The sequence below is a fragment of the Octopus bimaculoides genome, chromosome 22 (genome assembly GCF_001194135.2).
Source record: "Octopus bimaculoides isolate UCB-OBI-ISO-001 chromosome 22, ASM119413v2, whole genome shotgun sequence".
Lineage (NCBI taxonomy): Eukaryota > Metazoa > Mollusca > Cephalopoda > Octopoda > Octopodidae > Octopus > Octopus bimaculoides.
In genome coordinates, this window is record NC_069002.1 from 3,733,016 (window position 1) to 3,745,515 (window position 12,500).

At 38.5% G+C, this 12,500-nt stretch overlaps 1 protein-coding gene across 11 annotated transcripts in view; it reads right to left on the minus strand.

Annotated features, from left to right (window-relative positions):
* LOC106867864 (sperm-associated antigen 17) overlaps positions 1–12,500 on the minus strand; it is a 36,890-nt gene that overhangs the window by 11,842 nt on the left and 12,548 nt on the right. For 8 of the 11 annotated variants that reach the window (XR_008266527.1, XR_008266528.1, XR_008266529.1 and 5 more), the window contains exons 10-25: positions 12,084–12,348; positions 11,239–11,418; positions 10,808–10,903; positions 10,143–10,300; positions 9,667–9,821; positions 8,680–8,876; positions 7,677–7,831; positions 6,740–6,892; positions 5,745–5,856; positions 5,154–5,291; positions 4,215–4,409; positions 2,787–2,914; positions 2,092–2,215; positions 1,399–1,562; positions 1,193–1,271; positions 43–221 (exon numbers count right to left, since the gene is read on the minus strand). Coding sequence is in view for 7 of the 11 variants with exons in the window: in XM_052975733.1 (XP_052831693.1) it covers positions 43–221; positions 1,193–1,271; positions 1,399–1,562; positions 2,092–2,215; positions 2,787–2,914; positions 4,215–4,409; positions 5,154–5,291; positions 5,745–5,856; positions 6,740–6,892; positions 7,677–7,831; positions 8,680–8,876; positions 9,667–9,821; positions 10,143–10,300; positions 10,808–10,903; positions 11,239–11,418; positions 12,084–12,348 (2,478 nt within the window). In the remaining 4 variants the exon portion in view is untranslated. The remainder of the gene's footprint in view (positions 1–42; positions 222–1,192; positions 1,272–1,398; positions 1,563–2,091; positions 2,216–2,786; positions 2,915–4,214; positions 4,410–5,153; positions 5,292–5,744; positions 5,857–6,739; positions 6,893–7,676; positions 7,832–8,679; positions 8,877–9,666; positions 9,822–10,142; positions 10,301–10,807; positions 10,904–11,238; positions 11,419–12,083; positions 12,349–12,500) is intronic. The other 3 variants (XM_052975731.1, XM_052975730.1, XM_052975728.1) reach the window with 3 other exon arrangements.

Below are 12,500 nucleotides of genomic sequence, written 5' to 3' on the forward strand. Positions count from 1 at the left end.
TTAGAGAGAGAGAAAAATAATAGAAATAAAGAAAAAACTGACCTGTCCAGATTTTACATCTGATTTCATACTGAACAAGACTTTCGGCAGATATTCCTTCTTGCCGCCCGGATACAAAATAACTTTCTGACCATTTGATTGAATAACTGTCCACTTCATAGTTTTCAAGTCCAGTTTTTCTATCTCACAGGTCAGTGAAACTATATTAAGGTCAGCAATGTCTGAATGTTGATTGATAAAAATAAAAAGAATAGAATAACAATCAGAAAAAAACAAAACATTTATTATATTGTAAAAATTTTTTTTTTTAATTCGTGTATGAATTTTAGACATTTTTAGTCAACTCCACTTGTAAAAGGTAATATGTGTGGTAAGAAGTTTATTTCCTAACTACATGGTTCAGGGTTCAGTCCCACTGCATGGCACCTTGGGAAAATGTCTTCTATTTTATTGTCAGAAAATGGCCTAAAACAAAGATAAAACCCAGTCTAGTATACTCAAATCTGATTAATCTGCATTTCTGGGGGATCCCATAGTCGGCGTAAGAAACTTTTTTCAGTCAACAGCAATTCAAGGAGCTTGATTAATGTTTGTTGCAAATTTGGAGGAAAGCAACTGGATACTCTTCAAGTTACGGGCCTTAACACTGCGAAAATGCTTAAAAAATGTAGTTTATCAGCCCACGGGCCCACATATTACCTTGCTCGGAAAGAGATAAGACATGGTGACAGAAAGGGTATCTGGCTGTAGAAAATCTGACTCAATAGATTCCATCTGATCCATGCAAGCATGGAAAAATGGTTGTTTAACGATGATAATGATGTTGGATCTACATTTTAAATTTGATTTGGTACTTACATATCTACAGTATCTTACCCACTGAGAACACTATGTTATAGTACCTAGCCATTTCTTGCATCCTACATATTGATGTGCCTAGATTCTATTGAATTATATTATTTATACACACATACACACACAATGTAGAGTTCGTGTTTACCAAACCTACACACCAGGATTTGGTTGGCATGGAGCTATAGTAGAAGACACATGCCCCATGTGCCACATAGTGGAGCTGAACCCCAAAACCATATGATTGGGAAACAAACTCCTTACCACACAGCTACGTCTGTGCTATTTTAATAAACATGAAACCGTAGAGGAAGAGACAAATGGACAGAGAGATAAATACCACTTTTCTCTGTAGTATGCATAATTTGTTTATCAGAGGCAAATTCCCCATGAGCCACCGTGCCATCAGCGTGGAGTACCTGTAATAGACAAACACAATGACTTAGTTATCATCATTATCATGTGCAATGTAAATAGGAGTCATTCCTAGTTAGGAATATGGTAACAAATGGTTTAAAAGAAAAAAGTGAAGAAATAAGAACTTACATGGTATTTTCCATTTTTCATTTTCTTAATAACAGTTCCATTAGGTAACACTGTTCTCCGTTCTTCAAGGTAACTATGCTCATTTCGTACCAGTTCACAAGTTTGAAGTCCTTTGCTATTAAAGGGGAAACTCTGCCTCACAATCAGGTAATCATCGTTATTCACTGCAATAAGAAATAAAGAAATACCTGGGTAACTTCAATCTTTTACTTGTTACAGGTCCTGTGACCATGCTGGAGCATTGCCTTGAAGGATTTGGTCAAACAAACCAACCCCAGTACTAATTTTTTTTTAAAAAGTTTGTTGCCTTTTTTATCGGTCTCTTTGACAAACCACTAAGTTATAGGAATGTAAACAAACCAACACCGGTTGTCAAACAATGGTGAGTGACAAACAACATAAACACAAAGGTACACAATGGGCTTTCTCACAGTTTCTGTCAACCAAATTCTCTCACAAGGAATTAGGAAGAGCAATGCCAAAACAGACAACTGGACTCTGGATAGCTCCATAGCCGGCCAGCTCCTGTCCAAGCCATCCAACCCATGCCAGCATGGAAATTGGACATATGATGATGATACACACAAAACTAATGCATAAAATGTATTCTACAGTGAATGCGTAGCACACATAGGTAATTAGCTGTGAACTTACAATTCAAAATGAACTAGTGTTGAGGGTTCTTGCACTTACCTTTGGAATGTAATACGTCATAGTCAATTTTTAAACCATCTGGACAGGTTAAATATAATGTAGGAAATGATCCAAATTGAGCATCTGTTTCTGAACCGCATTTTTTGGAAAAACCTATGACCATCTGTAATATGTCCAAATTGAGTTCCTTATATTAGATATTTGTTAGTACGAATTTGCAACAGAAACAAGAAATTAACAAGACACCTACAAACAAGACTTCAATATAATGTTGCTAAACAAAGTGGCGAGCTGGCAGAATTGTTAGATTGCCAGGCAAAACGTTTACTGGCATTTTGTCAGTCTCTATGTCTTGTAAAGTCACTTGGTAACCCCCACCTGTGCAGGTGCCACTTAAAAAGCACCCAGTCCACACTCTATGGAGTGGTTGGTGTTAGGAAGGGCATCCAGTCATAAAAAGCCCTGCCAAAACAGACATAGAAGCATGGTGTAGTCTTCTGCCTGGCCAGTATCTGTTAAACCATCCAACCCATGCCAGCATGGAAAGAGGACGTTAAATGATGATGATGATGAACATAGTGGCTTGGCAAAAGTGACGGACAAAAATTAAAAAATATGTCCTGTGGAGGGGTTGATATGTTCAACTGAAACCCTTCAAAGATGGTGCTCCAACATGGACTGAAACAAATAAAAGAGAAAATTAAACCAGAGGAGTTTAGAAACTTTATGTTTACATCGCTGGATTGAAAGCGGTCCATGCTGAACCTGGATCTCTTTCGGCTTCTCTCTTTAAAAAACGATTCACTGGACATGAACAGCTGGTCTTTGATGTCCTTCATGGATGAAGTCTGATCAATATTACCTGCAAAACCAAACAAACCCATCGCATTGTATAAGCATGGGTGACTATGTTTATAAATACATGGATTTAGTGACTTTGATATACATTTGATAAAGACATGAATATATTATATATTTGTACATACATAGATATATTTCTACATATACACACTTACATAATTATGCACTCATATGTCTACAGTTATGTGTATATACACATACACATGCAGATTTAAACATACATATGTATGTATATTTATATATCCTATACTTTTTCATTGTGCAGGCGCATGGCTCAGTGGTTAGAGTGTCAGGCTCACAATCATGAGGTAGTGAGTTCGATTCCTGGACCAGGCTGTATGTTGTGTTCTTGAGCAAGACACTTTACTTCATGTTGCTCCAGTTCACTCAGCTGTAGAAATGAGTTGTGATGTCACTGGTGCCAAGCTGTATCGGCCCCTTTGCCCTTCCCTCGGATAACATCAGTGGTGTGGAGAGGAGAGGCTGGTTATGCATGGGTGACTATTGGTCTTCCATAAACAAACCTTACCCGGACTTGTGCCTCGGAGGAGAACGTTTGAGGTGCAATCCCATGGTCATTCGTGACTGGAGGGGTTCCTTATCCTTAAACTTTTCCATTGCAGGTAAATAATGAATTGCAAGCTGAAGCAAAACATCATTATTGAGTTCTTGACAAAGGAGAGATGCAAGCAGTCCAGCATCAGCAAATGGCAGCAGGCCGTTTACAGAGGTGACACGACTGACAAGAGCAATGTACACAGACAGACAAAGAAGTTCAAAGAAACATCAAAGATAAATCAAAGATTAAGGCGGCGAGCTGGCAGAGACGTTAGCACGCCAGGTGAAATGCTTGGCGGTATTTCATCTGCCGCTCCGTTCTGAGTTCAAATTCCGCCGAGGTCGACTTTGCCTTTCATCCTTTCGGGGTTGATTAAACAAGTACCAGTGAAACACTGGGGTCGATATAATTGACTTAATCCGTTTGTCTGTCCTTGTTTGTCCCCTCTGTGTGTAGCCCCTTGTGGGCAGTAAAGAAATAAGAAACATCAAAGATAAACCACATAAGACATTGATGCAATGACACCCACCGACACAAACCATCAATGAATGAACGAAATAATAAATGAGGAAAGATGAGTCAAAATCTATGAACTTGCTACACTGTTGGACCACGGATACAACCCATTACAGAAGATGTTGAATAACTTTGGGTATACAAAACTACATGCATACACACACACACACATGTATGTACACATACTGTGCCACACAAAGCTCACACACACATGCACCATACATACCTGAGAAGTTTCTGAAGTAACCAGTTGGCCCAAACTGACTGTATGCCAGGACCACTCCATCTGCTAGGGTAGCTGTAAATGAGCCGAACTCACTAAATATCGGCATCTTCGTCTCAGTCTCTTGTGTATCAACGGCACCAGTGCTCGGACTAGTAATAATAATTGGCTTATTTGTTTGTGGTTGCAGTGAAGAGGCTGAAATGAGACAACAAAGTGATACGTTAAGATTTGTTTGTGTATGACAGTGTATGTGTGTGTGTGTGAATCTATGTGTATGTTTGTGTGTGTATATATACATATGAGAAATGTTAAGTCACATTTTGTATTAAAAAATAAACAACCAATGTGGTTCAATTTGTTTATTGATCAAAAGTTTTCTCCATTTTCTGATTATTTAAATTATATATATAGGCGTAGGAGTGGCTGTGTCGTAAGTAGCTTGCTTACCAACTACATGGATCTGGGTTCAGTCCCACTGCGTAGCACCTTGGGCAAGTGTCTTCTACTATAGCCTCAGGCCGACCAAAGCCTTGTAAGTGGATTTGATAGATGGAAACTGAAAGAAGTTCGTCGCATATATATATGTATGAGCGAGGTCATTGCCAGTGCCGCTGGACTGGCTCCTGTGCAGGTGGCACGTAAAAAACACCACTTGAGCAAGGCAGTTGCCAGTACCACCTGACTGGCCCGCGTGCCAGTGGCACATAAAAGCACCCACTACACCCTCAGAGTGGTTGACGTTAGGAAGGGCATCCAGCTGTAGAAACCCTTCCAGATCAGATTGGAGCCTGGTGCAGCCATCTGGTTCGCCAGACCTCATCGTCTGTGTCTTTCAATACATCTCAATGCTTCCGAAGCAAATTTTGTTTGTTGACTTACAACCTAAGTTGAATTTAATGTACAAAAAAAAAAAATATTTCAATATAAGCAGATACTTACCAGAAGTTGTCACTGGATTTCTGAAAGTTGCTGGAGGCAAACACTCCGTTTCCAATGCGTCTGATTCAATTGGATTCAGGATGTGTACAGAGAAGACGTGACCATTCAGTAGAACTGAACATCTCACATTTTTGGCGCCTGTCATCATAAGAAATTCTTACATGTATTCCTCCATACAACATTTTAAAACAACACACACAGTGCTACATTAAACTATTATTCACACAGTTGGGAAAATAGAGCTCCTGGCCCTAGATTTCATTAAAAACTAAATATATAAAGCAAACCTCCCATTTGTTCTGGGAAGCAGGTTCATCTCTGCTGCAAGCTTTGACTAATGTACTATCTCCCTCCCACTCCTGCTTTTACACTTACAATGAACTTTGACCTCTAGATATACCAAACCTGTACCCACCCTCTGATATATTAATATTTGACATTGCTAAAACAGATGGGATGGCCACAGCTGGAAAGCCTTTCATCACAGACTTGCTAGATGAAGGTTGAAATCAGGGTTGATATAGCAGTAAACAACAACAACAACAACCAATATTACAAATAAGAAATACAAAAACAACTGAAGTAAGTTACCTGTTAAAAAGTTCTCGGTTGTGACTCGTATTTGGGAACCATCACAAGGAAACATTGTGTAACATTTGCTGGTTAGTTTTATAAGGTTGTCGTCCAGCTTGTAACCTGAAAACTGTAAAAGTGAACGCTACAACAAACTACTGTAAAACAAGTGTCACCAATCATATTACAGGTGATATAAGAAATATGTAATTTTGCCATTTCAGGTAATGTTATCCGAGTATAATAATTGGCATCTGTGTCAATGGCACGTAAAAAGCACCTGTCCCACTCTTGGAGTGGTTGGCGTTAGAAAGGTAAACCTTGGTGGAATTTGAACTCAGAATGTAGCAACCGGTGAAATACTGCTAAGCATTTTGCCCAGTATGCTAATGATTCTGTCAGCTCCCCACCTTAATGATGATAATATTAAAATTCACTTTAATCAGGCAAATTTTTTCACTGATCAAACAAAACAGGCAGCACTGGATTAACCATTAAACAAATAAAGCACATGCTTAGGACATCAAGGGGAAGGAGAGGGGTAGTAGAGAAATGGTAAATGGTTTACAGCACAAAAGAAATCACTTTAAACTTGCTAAAATAATATTCGGGATGCCTTTATCTCTACTAACTATAGATGCAGATGTGTTACCTAAGATTAATTTTGAGGATCTGATCAAAGATTTTGCAATTCAAAAAAGTAGGTGGAAACTTTTCAAATGTAAATCAAGTGGAAGTATGCAAAAATAAACATTATTTTCCCTCTTATTGTTTTGTTTCGTTTTGAAAAATAAAAATTTATTTTATGGTTTGTTATTGTTTATATTTTGAATTATATAATCTTTTATGGGGGGCACCAAAATCTTAGGGCCTCGATGGGTCTTAATCCCACTCTGAACCAACAAAATACACAAAGAGCTATACGGACAAAGCAGATGAACAGAGTAATTCGCTTAGAAGAGACAGCGAGAGATAGACCGGTGGCAAGACGCCTTGTATAAAGAGATACTTACGGGTAATTCAGGTCTGTCAGCGTCCTGTTCTATCTGGCTGGCATGCATATCGTAGAGACTGTCATCATACATTGACTTGAAACGACCGATTCTGGGAGTTTTGATGCTACAACGAGACATGATCCGTTTCTCTTTGTCAGGTGATTTATCTTGCTGAAACAAAGGAGCCAGGCATATAGACAACAGGCTTTAGCAGCACATACAAACATAATAGTCACATGTGTTATATATGCGTGTGTGTGTGTGTAGATATATCATTATCATCGTCATTTAACGTCCGTTTTCCATGCTGGCATGGGTTGGATGGTTTGACTGAGGAGTAGCAAGCCAGTAGGCTGCACCAGGCTCCAATCTGATCTGGCAAGATTTCTACAGCTGGATGCCCTTCCTAACACCAACCACTCAGTGTAGTGGGTGCTTTTTACATGCCACTGGCATCGACCACATTTGGATGGTGCCTTTTACGTGCCACCAGCACGGGGAGCCAGTCAGTTTGCACTGACATCGGCCACGACAACAATTTCACTTGACTCAACAGGTCCTCTCAAGCACAGCATGTTGCCCGATGATTGAAGGGAGCTCTTAAATGGGCCAGTTGTGCGACACTGGTATCAGCCACAGCTGCAATCTCACTTTGCTTGCTGAGTCTTCTCAATCACCACATATCTTCAAAGGTCTCGATCTCTCATCATTGCTTCTGTAAGGCCCAATGTTTGAAGGTCGTGCTTCACCACCTCATCTCATGTCTTCCTGGGTTTACCTCTTCCACAGGTTCCTTCCACTGTTAGGGTGTGACACTTCACACAGCTGTCTTCGTCCATGTTCAGCCATAGAAAATCTGCCTGAACTCATTTCATCTGACCCATGCAAGCATAGAAAAGCAGATGTCAAAATGATGACAGACATATTCATTTACTTGAAGAGATAAAATTCTTACTCTTGGTGGAGATTTTCGTTTCTTCTTTTCTTTATCAAAATCGTCGACCTTCAGAAGATGTTCTTCCTTCTTGGAAGCCTTGAGAGAATGGGGCCTTGTAAACTGATCTTCATCGAATATGGATTTAGACTGCTCAGAATTTACATTGGAAACTACTAATACAGAAAAATTAGAAAAGCAGAAGCCAACTGTAACCCCTTCAGCATTTAATCTGGCCATATGTGGCCCAAATATTCTATTTGTTTTATGTACAAACTAGCCAGATCCTGCCTCTCACATCTAACCTACAATGTCATTTGGAAAATATACAATCACGTCATCAAAATCTCATCACTACAAAATGATAAATGATTAGGTGAAAACAATGTTAATTAATAAACATTACATTTGACAGAATAATGTGAATGCTAAAGGGTTAATGAACAATTAAGGAATAAATTACAGTTCGATATAGTGATAGTGATGATCATAGAGTGATGATGGAGTGATGATGATTAAGGAGTGGTGATGATAATGGAGTGAGGATGGGGTGATAATCATGATGATGGTATGATGATGACAATGGGGTGGTGATGATGATGATAATGGGATGATGATGATGGGAGTGGTGATGATGATGATGATGATCTGTCTATCACCCCATCCCACCTCTCATCATCCTTCTCACTCACGTCTCCTTCCTTTCATTGCCTCTGACTATGCCACAAGCTCAACTCTCACCCTCCCTCTCACTAATCAATTCCGAAATGCTCCAAATGTTCCAAAGAGTGAATCCTGGAGAATTCTCACCTTCCCTAAGTTTATCATTGCCAGCATCAGCATCAGCATCAACATCAACATCAACATCAACATCAACATCAACATCAACATCAGAGATGTAAAAGCTCAAAAAAAAGCCTGCATTGATCTCACCAATCTTAAGAAACTCTCACGGCCATAATCACATTCTAGCAAACGAAGCATCAAAATGGAAAAGATACAAAATTTTAATTGTAATACTTACGTTCTTTCTTTTTAAGCACTTTTTTATCGTCAAGTGAGTGTCTGTTCTCTATTCTATCAACCTTAAAATACTCACTCACAACTGTTTGTTGTTCCAGCAGCCTCAGTGCTTTCTCTTCTCTTAGTTGCTCCAGCTCCTTTTTGTCTTCTTCTAAGGACCATTCCTTGATTTCATCAGCAACATAAAACATGAAGTTCCTGTAAACAGCAGAGTTCAACTAAAATAATAGCTTTTAGTGAATTCCCCACCTCCGCCCTACACACACACACACATTTTTTCTGTTCCTGTATCTCAGAGTTTCTCAACTATTTTTTATCTACAGACCCCTTTAATTACTATTCTAGTGGACCCCCTTAGCCATTCAATGTTTAAAAACTAGTTTTGTAGAAGCTTCTTTCAAAATTCCTATTTTGTTTTCCACACATTAATTTGTTGTAGGTCAAACTATTTAAAATTAGCCTTGCGTTGATCTCTTCCAACTTTTCAGAGAAACAAACAAAATAAAGAGGGGGGGAGAGAACGTATATATGGTTGCTTGACTTGCAAGAAATAATAGTCAAATCTTGTTTAAATTGCATCCATCTTAAATATGGAGAAACAAGGCACATTAACCCTTTAGAATTTAAACGGCCATATCCAGCCAAAATATTCTCCCCATCTTATGTTGAAACTGACCATATCCAGTCTATCACACCTACTCTACAATATTAACCTAAAATTAAACAATCATATCTTTAAAGTCTTAAAACTATGAAATAATGTATGATGAATTCAAAGCAATGTAAATAATAAGTAAGTATAACATTTGACAGAGTAATCTGAAAGCTAAACGGTGAAATAATGCAACCTTTGATACACTTTTACCCCAACCACCAAAGATAATGTTAGAATTGTCAAAATTGAACCATGTTTGATTATAGATTTACTTGATTAGGGTTGAGCTGGAGTTAAAATGGAAGAAGTGAAATGAGGAAATGTTAGACCCACCTAAATCCAATATTGGAATATAACTGGACATGCCACGTCTGTAAATTGAACAATTCTGTGTTGTAAGGGTTGTCCAAAATTAAATACAGGCTGTCTTCTCTGATATGATAATATTTAGTGTAGTGGGGCTGGAAGTACATAGCTTCAAACAGAACCTGAAAGTAAAGCAGACAGATTGATTAAATGTTTAATCCTTTAGCATTTAAACTGGCCATAGCTGGCTCAACAGCAACAACAAAAACAATATCCTTTTCTACTATAGTCACGAGGTCAAAAATTTCTGGAGTTAGGGGGGGTGGGCAATTGATTAGATCGACCCCAGTACACAACTGGTACTTAATTTATCGAACCTGAAAGAATGAAAGGCAAAGTCGAGCTTGGCGGAATTTGAACTCAGGACCTAAATACAGACGAAATACCGCTAAGCATTTCTCCCAACTCCCCCACCCCCCGCCTTACAACAAAAATAATATTACCTGATGAAATACGCTGGAGCTTAAGTGTTCCAGATAGTTCCATTTTTCTAAATTCCTCTGCCGACTTGCCTTTATCTTCTCCATCAAATTCTTGCAGATGCGTTCAATATCAGGACTAACGTTTTTACTGCCGAACCAATCCAAACTTCGTTCGTCAACTGAAATGAGAACAATCAACCATAAACACACACATACACGCAAACACACAATCCAGTACAATCTGTTGCATGACTGGATTGTTAGTTATTAAGCTGGTAACCCTACTAAGCCTGCTTAATAAGGAGGCTGGTTTTCGTTGGACACCCTGCAGGACAGAAAAGCAGAAAAAGAAATATCTAGAAATCAGTCAATGGTTTATGCATGCCATATAATGCCCCATAGCTTATCTATTTTTTTGTATTTTCAGCAAAATTTTACGAATTTGTGTTCTACACATGGGAATTCATATGACTGTGCAAAAACCAAAACAAAGAGACATATGTCCAGAGACATATGTCCTCTGTATCAAATGTGATGCAGGGGACAGACAAAAGGTTGAATCAAAACAATGTGAATAAATAAGTATTACATACCAAAGTAATCTGAATGTTAAAAGGTTAATTGAAGAACCTGGGTGAATGAGTTTGTCATAGAATGGAAAGTAACTCCCTCTGGTGGTGACCTACCTGACGAGTGACGTCTGTACAATGTGGGTTTCTCATTGGTTACCAAGGAAGCTGCTAGGGCAGAGTCAAGTGATATGGTCGAAGATGTATTTTGCACTATTAGTGAAGACAGTAAAGACGTTTATATTAATTTCACAGCTTAGGAAGGACATAGTAAAAAAAATGCAGATGTTGTAGAAATTTTTGAATAATTTTCCTGGCAAATTGCTTCAACAATTTCTATACAACCAGCCTTATCCCTTTATCATACTTTAACACTTGGCATTAAGCCACTTCCCTCAATATTACACCCCCTCCCACACAGCTGAGGTGGGGGTCTTGTCTTGTGAGTTTCCTGGTGATCTCACTGGTGCCAGTACCATGTAAAAAGCCCTCGCTATACTTTGTGAATGACAGATGAGCATAAGAGAGAAGGTAAAAGAGAGACATACACAGCTTATTACTGAACTCAACTCCTTCGTATTCAGGGAAGACAGTTTGTTCCAACAGGAATATCGGGTGGTCCCATGCATTGTTATTAGTGGGAGCGTATGGCTGGAGCAGGCCTTCCTTGTCCACATGTGGTAGTTGTAATGTCTGAAAGACACTTTGTTGTAAGACAAAATTCACCACTGAAAAGAGAAAAGAAAATGAAATCAAACATTAGAAAAAAAAATTTCTTTTTAAAAGGAAGGAAAACTACAAAACAAAAGCAAATATTGAAGGAAAACTTGTACCTGTGTGAGTGGTCTAAAAGATAATAATAATCCTTTCTATTAAAGGCACAAGGCTTGAAATTTTCGGGGAGGGGACCAGTCGATTACATTGACCCCAGTGTTTCACTGGTACTTTACTTTATTGACCAGCTCACTGCCTTCACATAATAATAATAGTTTCAAATTTTGGCAAAAGACTAGCAAGTTCAGGTGAGGAAAGTAAGTCGATTGCATCAACCCCAGTATTCAACTGGTACTTATTTTATCGATTCTGAAAAGATGAAAGGTAAAGTCAACCTCGGCAGAATTTGAACTCAGAATGTGAAGACAGACAAAATGCTGCTGAGCATTTTTGCCCAGCATGCTACTGATTCTGCTAACTCACCACTTTTAATAATAATAATTATTACTCATGGAACCTCTAGAAAACTGATAGAATCCCAGGCTTCTGAGGAAAGTTCACCTGCAAAATGTTCATCAAGAACAACAGGTGTGCTTCTTTTACAAATTATAAGATAAAAATAAAACTTACAATTAAAAGGGAAAGCTTCATTTAGAAAGACTAAAATCAAAGAACTCACTTTTATAAGAAACACCATCTTTTGAGCAGAAGTGAAGAAATTCACGAGCTTCTGCCTCCACAATATGCCTCAGTGCTGTATCTGGAAAATTTTCGATTCTACAGAAACAAAACTTATCCAGCATTTTGTCTACAACAGTACTTGGTACAAAATCATGGAAAGGTTTCAAGTGATGGAAAAGTTTGCTGCTTTCATCCTTATAACTGATCAGTCTCAATGGTTCTTCCTTGGGAACTTCTTTCTCTTCCAACTTATCATCAATCACCTATAACCAATCAATTTATAAGAATTGGATAAGATATGACGGCTCGGCCATCTCTCCCCAGTTCTTATATTAATCATTAAAATCCAAAAATACAACATGAGGGATAACGGTAACAACAGATCAATAGTTTATTCTAGGTTGGTGTAGAGCCG